This window comes from Carettochelys insculpta, chromosome 4 (assembly GCF_033958435.1).
Source record: "Carettochelys insculpta isolate YL-2023 chromosome 4, ASM3395843v1, whole genome shotgun sequence".
Classification (NCBI taxonomy): Eukaryota; Metazoa; Chordata; order Testudines; family Carettochelyidae; genus Carettochelys; species Carettochelys insculpta.
In genome coordinates, this window is record NC_134140.1 from 16149595 (window position 1) to 16165141 (window position 15547).

At 38.9% G+C, this 15547-nt stretch overlaps 1 protein-coding gene across 3 annotated transcripts in view; it reads left to right on the plus strand.

Moving 5' to 3' along the window:
• The window catches only part of UVSSA (UV stimulated scaffold protein A), a 73910-nt gene that overhangs the window by 8900 nt on the left and 49463 nt on the right, over window positions 1-15547 (plus strand). For all 3 annotated transcript variants that reach the window (XM_074992313.1, XM_074992315.1, XM_074992314.1), the window contains one exon: window positions 1448-1576. In XM_074992313.1, coding sequence (XP_074848414.1) covers window positions 1448-1576 — 129 coding nt within the window. The remainder of the gene's footprint in view (window positions 1-1447; window positions 1577-15547) is intronic.

The window sequence follows — 15547 nt, forward strand, 5'->3', positions numbered from 1 at the left end:
AGTGGCCAACATTCTGACATCTCCTAAGGACTACATCTACTCTTACCACCACTAGGTTGGGATGCCACTTTTATAATATGTTAGGCTGTTGTTATGTTTTATACATATTGAATTGGGAATGTTTGCTTTTCTCCTTATTTGCATTTCCTTTCCTTACACATACTTAACAAATAGTAGGAAAGAGACAAGTATATAACTGATCTCAAATTATCATAAATGTCAATTTTTTACCCTGGCTTTTTGTGGTTATGTATCACATTTGTTATCGTGGTTATTCAGTCTTATATTGATTGGTTATTTTGGGTTTTTCCAAGTAAACTCCTGCTGAGTTTGAGGGTATTCTTGGAAGCCCCTGTGCGGTTGAAGGTTGCTTTATCTTAGGCTACGTCTACACTTACCAGGAATGTCGACAGCTGCTATGCAATTTTAAGTACGCCAATTGCATACCTAAAATCAGTTTTGGAGCCATCAACTTTGGTCAGTGTCCTCACTGCAGAATGACGACAGGAGCTCTCCTCCTGCTGACGTTTCTTAATACTTGTGTGTAGCAAGGAGCTCAGGGTTCGACATAGATCCTGGAACGGCACTTTAGAAGATAGCATTCAATTTTCTGCTGCTAGTGTAGACCAAGCCTCAGTGAAAGGTCCTGGTTATATCCAGATTGATTTGCTGTCTGGAGAAGTTCCCAGGAATGTGTATACTAGCTTTGCCTTAGCTCAACATACAGGATATAGCCTGAAAGTCCCTTGCATTGTAGCTGAACTACTTTTATTATAACTGGTGAAAGTAGATTTGTACTAGTACATAACGAGAACCATAAGGAAACAATAAATCTATAAGAATATATGTAATAATCAAGCAACAAATTAGCCTGGTAAGCTACTAGGGTAAAGTTTGAAGAAAACTAAAAGCACATTAAATTGAGAAAAAAAATAATTGGTATAGGTATGTAAGGTGGTAGTAATTGGCTAAATATAAGTCTGAGGAGCTATCTGGCAATGTAACTTAATTTATATTTGAGTGCACTCAGTATTGTATGAGCCACAAAACACAGTGCACTGAGCATTTCATTTTTGGACATGCTAATTTAAATATGGCCTATCTGAAAGGTTTAAAGTGAAAATAAATATGTCTTTGAGTTAATATTAGAAAATTACTTTTTCGTTCAGCACAATTGGTAGTCTCTGCTCAAGGGTCCTTTGCATGGGATATCAATTTTGTATGCACTCACAGAGGGAATCTTATACTGCGTGTGCCTGCTCTTTGAGTCTGTTGCTATCAGATCTCACTCCCTCAGTTTAAAAACAAAAGGTTATTTAAAAAAAAAACAAAACCTAGAACTGCTTTATTGCATTGCATGTTGCAAAAGGACGAAAACAAAGAATGTTTTCTTTCTTGGGGATGTATGTACCAGAAGTAATAAGAACGTATATCTGTTGCTTTGTAGGTGTTCACTCGAGCTGGAATAAATGATGACCGTCTAAGATGTGCCATTGATTTTAAGAATAAATTAGAGACTGCTATGGAGAAGCATAAAGAAATGAACATTGACTATAAAGAGAAGAAAAGAAAAGTGGTGCGTGTTTTAAATTAAACATTTTTCGAATACACTGTCAAACACTTGACTTTCACTCAGGAAAGACATGTGGCCAAAACATTTCCCCTAATTTTTGCAGATAAGCGTTGCTCAATTGTCTGTATTTTGGTAATCCATTTGACTTCAGTATGTCTAATTACGTGAGCCAAATTAAAGCCCACACATTTGCAGAGTTGAAGCTTTCATTATTAGATAGGACATAACACGGGCTATCTCAATTTTATTTATTTATTTTTTTTAAATATGTGAAGGTAGTTATATTTTTAGGATTCTCATAAGTCCCAGTTCGTCATGTACGGTTTGGTCTCTTTTGTGTTGGTGTTTGTTTTCTCTACTTAACAATACATATTACTGTTTTATTGCTTTGAAATATGCAAAATTTTGCCTACACCTCACAAGTCAGAAAAAAGATATGGTGTTTGATTTGCAGTGCTTACAATCTACAGTGGTTGGGTGACAGATTTGGAGGCTCTCATAATAACTAGCTATCACATGGTGATTTAATGCTCAGAGTGTTTCACAAAGTTTATTCCCAGTGGTAAATTTGTGAGATAAGTAGGTTTTAATATCCTCATTTTATTGTGCGCAGATGAAGTCAGTTAGAAGTCAGAACTATTTTACTATTTGAGGAGACTGAGGCAGAGAGATTAGATGATTTGTCCAAGGCTGCAGAAGTTGTTACTGGACCCATCTATAAATCTAAAAGAACAGAGTTTATTAAGAATTGTTACTTTTGTTTGTGATTAAATAGCACTTGTTACATAGTTGGGTATAAATGGCTTAAAAATATTTTGAAAAAACTTATTATTTTAGTTCAGAGAGTCCAGGAATAAAACTTGGCATTCAGCTGGGCTATAACTGTTTATCTTTGTCAACACAGGCCAGACTAAATTGTGTTTAATCTAATTCAGTCATAGTTGCATTCATCAACTGTTGTTAAACTCTGTGAGGACAGATGAGGCCAAATTGGGATTTTTAAATTTCTGGGTCCCAGTACATGTCCCTGGTATATATGGCTCCTATATATACTACTCCAGCTACAAATGACAGCGCTGAATGAAAGGTAATATTTCAAAAGACTCTCTTGCCACTACTTTCCCTACAATGGGGTGTGGACATTAACAGCTATGGCAGAATTAGCATATTTCCTGCCATGTCTGGTGTCTTTTTTTTTTTTATGGGAAAGGCTGCACATGTTGGCCCTCTGTTCAGAGTATAGGTTTTTGCCTCTTCTGTAAGATTTGAAAGATATTCAAGCTTTCATTCTGTGAGTAATGTAAAATAGTGACATTACCCTTCTTGTGCAGTATGTTCAAACCTTGTACAGCGTACAGCTGGGAAAGGGGGAATGTTTAATAATTTCCCTTATTTTGAATGCAGTATTATTAGACATCTTAATAGAACATGAGGCATGGAAATTGCCAAGAAATGGTAGAAAATAAATTAATAGTAATTCTTCCATTTCTTTCATGGAGAAATGCTCGACCTCGTTCTTAACTTGTGCCAAGCTACTTACATTTAAGCTGTGAATGAGGAGGATAATGAGTTGCAGAGTCATTTTTCATAAATGTGTTGGATTGTTTAGTTGAAACTTACTTAGATGGAAATTAACATTTTGCCTATATCTACATGAGAAAACTGGTCTTTTGTTGGAAAACTTGGAGAGTGTCTACATGCAAAATGTGCTTTATTGGCAATCTGTCGACATTATTTGGCACATCTACCGGCAGTGTTATAGCCCTCCACATTCAGGTATAACACCTTTCTCAGCAGTTTCCTGTCGATAAAACAGCCATGTAGACTCTCAGGGGCCCTTTTGTTGAAGACAGAGCTTCCGGTTCACTGGGCAGCCTTGTTTGCATAGCTTCTGGTCAGCCGTTCTGTCAAGAGAGGGCAGGAGCAGTCTGGCAGATCGCTCTTTCAGTCTGCTTTTATGTGTAGCTACATTCTGTCAACAGAAGTTTTGCCATGAAATCCCTTCTGACAGTCACTTCTATCGACACATGCTTCTCAGTAGATGTAGCCTTTACAAAGAGGTAAAAATAGACGTCCAGTGGTCCAGAAAGCAGTAAGAACTACCAAAGAAATGTTGTGTCCTAACCCTGCCTGGACTTATGCGCATATTTAACTTCATATTCTACAGGTACTTCTGTTATCACTGCACAAGTTCATGAAGGTCAGCCCATCTGTAAATCTTTGTGTGGAGTGGGAGCCTTAGTTTTTACCATAACAAAATCTTGCTGTCTTTTGATGATGTCCTCTATATGACTGGAGCTAAGGGAAATGTGCTGATATTCTGATATCTGAGCATTAATCAAAATATAACACCGCAGAGATCAGATTATTAGCAGATTTTACATATAGCTGCTAGCACATTGCATCAGTAGAATGGCACGGTAGGGAATGTAGTTATGTACCACCTGCAGAACAAAGAGGGAGGAAAATACCATGCAACAGCTGAAGAGAAGAAATACAACAAGTAGGATAGTAGCTACGGAAAAGATTCCTTATAAGTTTGTCTGCTATAGATGTGACATAAACTGTGTTATGACAATTCATATCAAGTCATTTTTAAATACCAGGAAGCAATTGCAATCTGCAAAGTTGGTTTGTGTAAAATGAAGATTATCACACTAGATAAGCAAATATGCAAATAATTCTCTTTTATCTCCCTTCGTGTTGCCAAGACTCCATATTAAACTCCTACCTGTGTCTTTCAGGGGGGAGCATATTTTAGTTGTACCCACTAAGTGACAAAAAGTAAAACAGAAAGTTAGGGACTTAGAAAATTTCCAACGTAGGAGGATTAGCACTATTTTTATGAAAAGGAGACTGCATTTGCCATGTATCGGAGGGGTAGCTGCGTTAGTCTGGATCTGTAACAGCAACGAAGGGTCCTGTGGCACCTTATAGACTAACAGAAAAGTTTTGAGCATGAGCTTTCGTGAGCACAGCAGCATCCGATGAAGTGAGTCTGTGCTCACGAAAGCTCATGCTCAAAACTTTTCTGTTAGACTGTAAGGTGCCACAGGACCCTTCGTTGCTGCATTTGCCATATTCTTTATTAGACCAGCATGAAGTCTTTATTAAGCACTGCAGCCTGGCTCCTCAGACCGATGGGTCTGTAGTCTCAGCTACCCATTCGTTTGCATTAAAGTTGTGAGTAGTCACTCATAGTTCTGTTGGCACGTGGTAAGAATTTACTTGCAAGAGACATAGACGTACTTTTCTAGTTTTATGGTCAAGATGTAAATGGAATTGATCCTTAACTGGTTTTGTTTGATAAGGGAGGTGGTACTAGCCTTACCAATATACTGATTCTTTGAAGAATTAGTTTTTTTAAATATTTTTTTCTACTCTTGGTGGACACGGTGTCTGGAATAGTAATCATCCTTTGTGTATTTTGTGTGGTGCCTGCAGTGTTGCAAACTCTTGTGATATTTATCTTGAATTTCATGATACTAGTGTTTTTTTTTTCTTAATCACAGCTCTTGGAGACAAGTGATTACTTAGACAATCTCAGTTCTCATTTTTAGGCAAGTTTTTAGTCCTCCTGGTTGCAAAGTGAAGCCCAAAACTAAGTCCCAACTGCACCATAAAGGCTCAGAAACCATTAGGCAAATAAAAAGAATCCAGTGTGTATCATTTTTAAATCTCATGATTTATGAAGCTAATTTCATGATATTTTAGAGCCCGTCCTTGTCATTTTTGAAAGCGAGAGATGACAATACTGTGTCTACCCTGCACTCAGGGGGCACCTCTCTTTTCTCTGTGTTGTCCCCTTGAGCGATGTCTACAGTTTCCACGCTTTCATTTTTTTCAGTTTTTTTTCTCATAGATATGTATATCATTTCTTCTTTTTCCGGTTTTTCATCTTTTTTCTATTTGCTTTTTAATCCCTTGCAACTACCTTCCCCAAATCATTGGTTTCATGCTGCTCAGAGTAGGTATTTGGTAAAAAAAATGTGTTGGTTTTTTAAGTGCTGTAGCAGATAACCTGGCAAGAGGTGGTTAGGAGAGTTCTTTGAGCATTGATCCCTATGTATTCCTTGTTGGTGGGCATTTGCTTAATGCATCCAAGAGCTGAAGATTCTTCAGTATCGGTGTTTATTGGTCCATACCTGTGCCTCCTTGTGCTCCAAACTAAGGGCATTAAGGGGCAGCACTGTCTTCCTCTCCACATCCTTTCTCATGGTTTGAGACCGTGTACACAATGTCATTCTTCCTTTGTTTTTTCAGGTTTTGCACATAATTCTAACTATGTGAAGAACTCACTACTATTCTTAAAACTAAGGGTGCTGGATCCCTCCAACACTCCAGCCCACAGTGCAGAGACTTGCTGCAGGCTGGATGATTACCAACCCCTGATAATTAAATTCAGATCATCACCCATTATTCTCAGTTTGAGTTAGATGTTTACATCCCTGAGAGAGAGTGTGGTATTTTGATGGTATATAAGTGAGTTTAAAAGCACTCTGTTAATCTAAATAATGAATGAAATGGGGAACAGGGTCAGAGAAAAGTAATTCAAGACTGAACGTACCAAAACAAAAAGCAGTCAAGTAGCACTTCAAAGACTAGCAAAATAGTTTATTAGGTGAGCTTTCGTGGGACAGACCCACTTCTTCAGACCATAGCCATACCGGAACAGACTCAATATTTAAGGCACAGAGAACCAAAAACAGTAATCAAGGAGGACAAATCAGAAAAAAGTGATCAAGGTGAGTCTGTTCTGGTCTGGGTATGGTCTGAAGAAGTGGGTCTGTCCCACGAAAGCTCACCTAATAAACTATTTTGCTAGTCTTTAAAGTGCTACTTGACTGCTTTTTGTTTTGATAGTGTATAGACTAGCACTGCTTCCTCTCTGTTTCTAAGACTGAACGTGTTTTTGTTAAAATTGTTTGGAATAATCTTAGTGCCCAGTAGAGGGAGTGCCTACTACATGCTGGACATTTTCTTTTTTGCACTTCCTTAACCCAGAGCAGATCATGGTCTTACCCTGTGTGTACATGTTTTCATGTAAACTTATGATGCCAGTACTATGTCAGAGCTACAGTAATAAGCTAGTTCTTAGTTCTCTTTAGGTGAGTTTATTGTAGTGGGTGCAGCTCTTCTTATTGGCTGAGGAGGTTATTTATAATATATACACGTATTTTTAGAGGTTTTATGCTAGTTTAAGAATAAATTGCTTATAGCTGAAACGTTGCTAAAATATTTCTAAACATAAAATATTTCTAAATTGTTTTCATTATTTATCAAGTTTTTATTCACGTCTTTTGTTTCATTATTCAAATGAGATGTTTGGATTTTTGAGATTTTTTTTTCTATAAATGCCAGATTCTACAGATGTTTATCCTTGAATTGTTTTGCAAGTTCTAATGTTATAAAAGAAAAATCCAAACACTGCAGCTTAAAAATCATGTTCAGTGTGATATAGATTTACAGCATTTCCATAGTAACCGATGATAATACTTACACCTTAATAACCTCTTTTTTGGACAGCGTCACATGTTCTCTGGCCTTCTTAATCTTTTTCATTTGTATTTATAATCACCAATAAATTATATTTAAAATGTGGGAATGTTGTACCTATGTAAAAATGAACTAAAATGAGTTCCTGAAACTAGAGCCAGGAAACTTTGTAATGACTCTATCTCCATTATGGATGCTGTGCGGTCAAAATATTTGTTTTCATCTGCATCCTGTTGTGTAGGTTTTGTTAGTTGAGAACTTAAATTAAAAATGTGTTTTGGCCTGACTTAAAACATCTTCCTAAACTGGACTAATCCAGCAGTTCTTAACCTTTGGGTCAAGACTCAGAAGTGTGTCATGATTCCATTTAAATTGGGTTACCAGGGTTGGCTTAAACTGGTTGGGGTTCAAGGCTGAACCCAAAGCCTAAGCCCCACTGCCTAGACTGAAGCCCAATGGTGTCAGCCTGGGATGACAGAGCTCAAGTTAATGGCCCTTTGCCTAAGACTGAAGCCCTTGGGTTTCTGCTTTGTCTCCATCCCACTGCCTGGAGTGTTGGAGCTTGGCCTTTGTACTCTTACTCCCAACGGCGACAACAGGGCTCAGGCTTTAGTACCCTTTTCTGGGGTTGAGTATAATGTTCCTGCTATTCTCTCCATCCAAGTGACCATGTCTTTTAGGCTACAGCCACACAGCCAAGTTATTTCAAGATAACTGCTGTTACTTCAAAATAACTTTGCTGTTGTCTGTGCTACATACATGGTACATGCTATTTCAAAATACATTTTTGTGTGTAGCGACCCTATTTCAGAATAGCTTGTTTTGAAACCGTGCTTTGTAGATGAGCTTAAGAATGCACTAATATTGATAGACTGGCTGTGTTTTAATGCAGCAGAATAACATAAATTTGAATGATAGTTTGATAAAGCCTTACTATTTGGAAAACTTTTGGTATGATTTGAGTTGGCTACAATGAAATTGGGTAAGTTGACTTACTCCTGAGGTCTCTTGCTTGCTAAAGACAGAACACCCCTCCCATAAGGCTGTGTGGTCAACAATCCTGGAACATGCCTTATTCTATCCTGTTAAAAATTCACGTTTAGACTATCTAAATGCTTTTTATCTGTTCATTAAGATACTGTTCCTCAAATAAAGCTCTAACTCTTCAGTAATTTCTACTGTTTGGATGTGAGTGGGGATTACAGCATTGTAGATTTTTAATAAATTGTATTTTGCAGCATGGATATAATAATAAAAATTTAGGGCTGGTTGAGACTTGAGAGATCATCTAATCCACTCCTACATGCTGCGGAAGGACCAAATGTGCCTGGACCTTTCCTGACAGGTGTTTGTCTAACCTGTTCATAAAACCATCCAAAGATGGTGTGATGGGGTAGACTAGGCCACAAGGGCACCTGCTGGAGGCTTGTAGCCTGGCCACAGCTGAGCCCAGGAAAAAAGCAATAGGGAAATCCTCTAAGCTTCCCAGAGTATTCATGTGAGAAGCAGTCAATCAGTGCTCAGAAAGCCAGAATAAAGAAAGTTGCTGGCTAGAACCAGGCAGTAGTTCTTTGGAGCTCAAGGAGTGAAGACTGAGTGAATGGTTGACAAAGCAGCTGTACTGTGGACAACTTACTGGGGAGAGCTTACAACTGACAGGGCTGAGGCTCAGCTGCTGCAGATGGGTGCTTGGACAGTGGGAAGAGCTGCAGAACCCTGGGTAGGATGGTCCTGGGACTTTCTTGAGAAAAAGCTCTGAGGTAAGGGCTGTGATGGTCCAGGGAGTTAAAAGAGCAGCAGAACTTTAATGACCCATACACAGCAGAAAATTGCTGTTTACAAGATCCTTGGGCCAGGACCCAAAGTAGTGGGCAGGCCTGGGTCCCCTCCAAACACTGTTTAGCTACTGTGGGGGAAAGAGCCTGGTCCGAAGGCAACCCAGAGGAGGGAGCTTAGGAGCACCACTCTGTTCCGGAACCAGAAGAAATAATTTAGTGTGTGTGGGCACGTTCTCTTGGCCACAAAGGGGCATTCATGAGAAGAGAGTGAACCTGTTACACAGGGATTCCACAGTCTAACGGGGTAAATTATTTCAGTGCTTACTGTCCTTAAAGTTAGAAAATTTTTCCTAATATTAACCTAAATCTCCCTTGCTGCAGATTGAGCTGATTACTGTACTTTTGTCTTATCTGCAGTGGATGCATAGAACAACTGATTACCATCTTTTTCATAACAACTCTTAACATATTTGAAGATGATCCACCCATTCTTCTTTTTCTTCATTTCCAGTTCTTCTTTGAGTAATTGCACATATTCATTTCGCTGTTATGTGTGTTCCAGTGCACAAGGATGCCACCTTAAATAGTACTGCTAAGGAGACAAACTCTGACAAGTGCCCTCTGGTGCCTCACACTGCACGCAGTTGCCACCAATCTTCCTCAGTTCCTTCTGTGACAGTTACTGGAGCTCCCTTTGCTTGCTCCTGTAATCCTCTAATTGAGTGTGTAAATAGACCCTGTTGTAGTTTAGTAGTATAGTGCTTAAAAAAAAAAGTGTGCAGCTGTCATCCAGCCCTGGTACTGGAAAAATGCCCCACACTCTGGGTTTCTGTGTCTCTAGTGGCAAAGCAGTGCCTAACAGTTATCCTCACCCCAGCTGCATAATGTGTTTGGGGCGATGCTTGCAAGAGTGATAAATGCAAAGGCGTTAAGCCCTGCTTTCCCCGCCTTCTCACACCACCTGTAGTCCAGGAACTGAGCAATTCCAGGTTACCAGTACCCAAGACATAGATAAGCATCACTGACACTAAAGAACAGGCACAGTAAATTTGACTCTATACCAGGACTATCAAAAGGAAGCAAAGAGGTTCAGTTCATCTGAGGATTCAAGTGAGTGTCCAAGAATGAGGCACTCTCCAGAGCATTACATTAAGCAGAGGAGTTCATTGGCTCAACTGTAACCTATTGAATCTGGCTCTTGAAGTATTACCAGGATCTCCTCACACTCCAGTACCTAAGAGTGCTTTCCCAGCATTGTCTGTTTCTGAAACATTTGAGGCCACAAAAGAATTGTTGAACCTCTTGGTATCACCATCACTGGAAGTTGAAGAGTCTTGCTTGGCACTGGTGTCCAATATACCAAGGTTAGCAGCTTCATCTCCACACTAGTTGAGTAAGCTGATTTGGCTATCAAACCACCCTTTAAGATGATACTTCCTAGGGAAATTCGCAGATGATTTCCACAGTGCCCCTTTCTTCTGAGTCTGACCTTTCCTTCCTGGTACCTAGTGGTTTAGCCCCACCATGGTTGCAAGAGGATTCTTCCTTATCACATTCTGAAGTGTCTCGTCATCAGAAATCTGCCTGCCTGATTTTTGACTCTGTATCAAAAAGGATCTTACCTAAAAGGACTCTCGGACCATGCACTGCTGTGGAATAGGACTCTCCCCTGGCCCATTTGGAACAATGGGGTTGCCCCCATCCAATCAAAAGCTCCACACGTTGACTCAGCTAATTTGGTCTACTGGCTGTCAGGAGCATTGACGCTACAAACACCCTAGGATTGGTACTAAGCCCAACACTGAAGATTCAAAACCCCTCTCATAAGTGTCTGCGAGAGGAGTGGGAATTGGACCAGTGCCCCATACTGCCGCCATGCTCTGATGAGGCAATTATGGCAGACTCTGTTTCTCTGCATTGTGATGATGATAAAATGTATCAGGCTGATATTTTACATTTAACACAGAATTATACTGGGTATTTTGGGTGTCTACTGCTACCCGCTTGCATACATCTGATTCCCAGTGAGATGTGTGATTAACTGGTCACTTTGTAACTCTGAAGTTCTACTGTACTATGCTTGCCCTTCTCCACTCTTCAGGGATCTCTTCCATCCTCAGGATTCAAAGATTGCTTCAGTTAATTCCTTACATACCACAGAATGAATTCATCAGGCCCTGTCAATTTGACCATAACTAACTAATCAAAATATTCTGTAATCTATTATTTCCCTATTCTGACCTCTGATCTTTCCCCAGTGGTGTTACTATTAATTTTGCTAAGCACATGGTCACAACTAAATTAAAATAACCATTAATCTTAATTGATATCTTCAATTATTAGCTCTTCTTCCCTGCTATGTAGTAGACCTAGACTTGTTTGTCTGTCTCTTGGTTCTATGTATTTATAGAACTACTGCTTATTGCTTTTTATTGCCTTGTTAGATGTATCTCATTTTGGGCTTGTCTACACTAGCTCTCTACTTCGAAGGGAGCATGGTAAGTAGGATGTTGGGAGTTTATTAATGAAGTGCTGTTGTGCATATGCAGCACTTCATTAAGCGAATTTCACCCCCTGCGGCAACTTAGAAGTGTTAAACTTTGAAGTGCTGGCTCGCATCTAGCTGCAGCTGACCCGCCAGTACTTCAAAGTGCCCGGGCAACTTCGAAGACCCTTTACTCCTCAAAATTTACTCCTGCCTGTCGTAACTGCTCCTTCCATAAGGACACAAGTATCTTCATCAGCAATTTTAGTACAGGTTGCTGTTCAGGCCATTTACAGAGCAGCCGCTCGGTCATTGGCATTTTTTTTTCCTACTATGCCATCACTACTCAGCCAGAGATAATGATGTATTTGGCCAAGCTGTTTTGTTGTCACCATGTCATTTGAACTCTGAGCCCACCACCTATACAACTGCTTGAGTGTCACCTACATCAGAAAGGATGTGTTCAAATACTCAAACAAGAAAAATGGTAAATACCCTTTTTAAATCACTGTTGTTGTATGAAATGTGTTGTATGTGTCCATACTAAGATCTGCTCTTCTATCCCTCTTATGGGAGTTAGTTGGAAGAAGGAACTGAGGGAATGCAGGCGCTGTGGATGCATGGCACCAGAACTGATATGATGGATACCACTGAGGGAAAACTTTCTGGTAATTGTGCTTTGGGCATGCACACACCTCGATTGGAATGGTCATGTGGAACACATCTTGAAGAACACGAAAAATTAGTCACCAATTTTTATTAGATTCTGAGATATTAATGCTACAAGAAACTATTACACCCTGCACTGAATGCGAGTTTTATGATAAATTCAAATTATGCAAGTGATGGTTTGGCCATTTTTTCCAATGCACAACATTTAAAGCACTAAAAGAGTGTTTAAAGAAAAAAAAAGGTGATGACTTCTGTGACTCCTACCAAGACATACTGAATTTTGCAATTGTACAGTATTTTCCTAAAATAACTGTTATATCCATCAACATTCCTGATTGCCTGTATTTGATGACATAGATGTTACAGTAACTGAATAATGCAGTACAGCTGAAAACTATGTATGCCTAATTCATCTGAATCTTGCAGCACTAGGACATAAGAACAACACTTACGGGCTTGTCTACACGTACTGGTTGGTCAACGCTTTAGTGATTGATTTTCCAGGGGTCACTAAATTGATCACTTGTGGTGCTCCCATCAATGCCAGAACTCCATGGGGTCGCAAGGAATAGTGGAAGTCAGTGGAAGAGGTTCTCCCATTGACTCACACACACACACACACACACATACACCCCCGCCAGCGGGGATGCCATGGTTAGTCACACTAAGTCAGGTTCAACTCCGGCTACACTATTCACATAACTAGAGTTGTACAACTTAATTCGAATTTTTCCCCCCGGTGTAGACCTGCGGTTGGACAACTGTTGTTCATCAGAAGAAAGAAAAAGGAAAAAAAACGCATTATAATGGAGCTTACTTGTGTTGCAATGTGCATGAACAGTGTAATGTGAAGACAGCACTGTACTTTTTTCTTTACTGCAGGGTCTGCAGAGTGTCTCCTTAGACATGAAATCATTTGGGAGTGCCATTTTCTTACTATTGTGCTTCAAGGTGCCCAGATTTGCCTGATTAATACTGAGCTAATACATATGGAAAAGGAATCAGCCGGGATGCTTTTGCTGATAAGCACAAAATACTGTGTTTGGCTAGCAAAACAAAAAAGCAGCTGTGTAGCACTTTAAAGACTAACAAAATAATTTATTAGGTGATGAGCTTTCATAGGACAGACCCACTTCTTCAGATCATAGCCATACCAGAACAGACTCAATATTTAAGGCACAGAGAACCAAAAATAGTAATCAAGGTTGACAAATCAGAACAATATTATCAAGGTTAGCAAATCAGAGAGCAGAGGGGCGGGGGGGGGTTGTCAAGAATTAGATAAAGCCAAGTATGCAAAAGAGCCCCTGTAATGAGCTAGAAAATTGCCATCCCAGTTCAAACTAAGGGTTAATGTGTCAAATTTCAATATAAAAGAGAGCTCAGCAGCCTCTCTTTCCAAACTGCTGTGAAAATTCCTCTTCAGTAAAACACAGACTTTCAGGCAAGCAACTGTGTTTGGCTAAGTGTCATAATCTACATTCAAGCCTTAGTGTGTCCTCAGAAAGTGACTTTTCTAATAGCTTACATCTATCTAACACTACAGTCCTTGGAGGAAAAAGCAAACATGATTTTGAAATATGACAAAATTTAAGCAATGAAATTTCTTTTTAAACACATTTTAGAGGATACAAAAAGGTGGGGATGGGATGACTTTCCCAATGAAATAAGTGTCGAGAATTCCGTTTCAGTTCGCCATTTAAAGAATGTTTTTACATTACTAATGCATATGTATTTGTTACATAAAACATCCCTGACCCTCTTTTATGATTACTTAATTGTATTTTATGTTGTGCTTGTGACTGTATATAAAATGTTCCTTGACCAAAATCTTCTGACCTCTAGAAAAAGTGTGTAGTTGGCTTTTGAGTAGATGCACATGAGATATTGGCATGGTGGAATAATTTGCAAGATCTTCCAGGGAGAGTATTAGCATATAAATAGCAGATGCAATGACGACCATCACAGCTGAGTACATTTAATTTTTAGTTTATAAGATAGAATGGGTTTTTAAATGCATAGCCATCAAGCCTGCTGAAAGACAAATGAAGTTTAGAGTTCACTTGTCTGAGGATGCCTTACATCATTTTGTTTAATAAAAAAAAAAAAAAAAGAGAGAGAGAGAGAGAGAGAAACAGTGACACAGAACACAAGTGATTTCTAGGATGAGAAGTAATTGAGATAATTAGACCACACCAAATTTATTGAATGGGCCCAGCTGGAGTTTGCAAGTGGTGTTTTAGTAAATAGATACAGTTTCTTTACACACTGTCTTTTTCAATCCCTTTCCTTTCTAAAGTAATTAGTAACTTCATTATATATCGTAGACATTGTCTTGCTTAAGTATGAATGCAGAAATTCAGTTTCTAAATCCTCTTAATATCATGTAGCGATCTCTATAAGACTGAGAAAAGGCTTCATATCTTGCAAAGTATTTTGTAGCTGGTTTTTGTATTTGTGTAATTTATTAGCATCGAGGATAAATGAGCAAAGCACGTATGGATGGGTGATTACAATAAGATACATTAAAACATTTGATACGCAGTAAGGCATAGGCTGAAAAGTAGAGAGGAGTTGTGGTGAGATTTCTGCCAGCACTCTGTACCTTGCTTTGGCCTCTTATTTTGTGGAAGAGTTCTCAGGAAGAAGCATCTGTTTATTTTTTTCCTTGCTAGAGATGGACTTAGTACACTTTGCTAACTAACCACATAAGTCAGCACTCCTTTAACCTCCTGCCATTGCACATGCAGTAGAATTGACAAGACATCAATTTTTCTATCACATTCCTAATATTCTGAACAGATATAGTAAGACATATTTCATATAAATGTGCAGCAGATTGCATTTTGTTCCTATTTCCATTATGAAAATAAGTCTGTAGCCAGTGAACTTGGAATTTTTGGCTTCACTAAAATCAACTCTATTGTGGAAGGGAAGTTCAATTCAGCAATTCTGTCATTCTTGAAAAATGCTACTTGATCAGTTGGTTGGCTATCTTTAATTTTAAGTTTATATTAATGTAGTGCTCACAAAAGGTGGCTTGACAATATTAAATTGAAATAATTAATTTATCCACAGAACATGTATGTCATGTGCGATGACAGTAAAAACATCCCTATGGGTGCTTCTTCAACATATGTTAGCTCTATATTTGAGGGACTATCCTGTAGTGTAAGATAAAGAAGTTTGCTCTCCATTACCCTTCAGATCTGGCTAATGTGTTGATACTGCAGGCTAGGATGCCAGTGGTAATACTGGCTTTTGTGAGGTGATCTCAAAAGATAACTAGATTGAGAACACACATATTTTGCCACATTTATTGAACAGCCATTGTCTAGTGACTTTTAGTAACTACTGACCTTAGTGGGAATTAATTCTGTGGCCTAAGAGGGAAAAACTTATATTCCAGTATCCACCATCTGAGCATATGTTATTTTTCTATTCAGATATTGGGGTGCACAAGAGAAGGCACACAGTTTTGGTCTGCATGTATGAACAATTGATGACATAACAGTTTTGTTTGATTTTACCATATACTTTGTG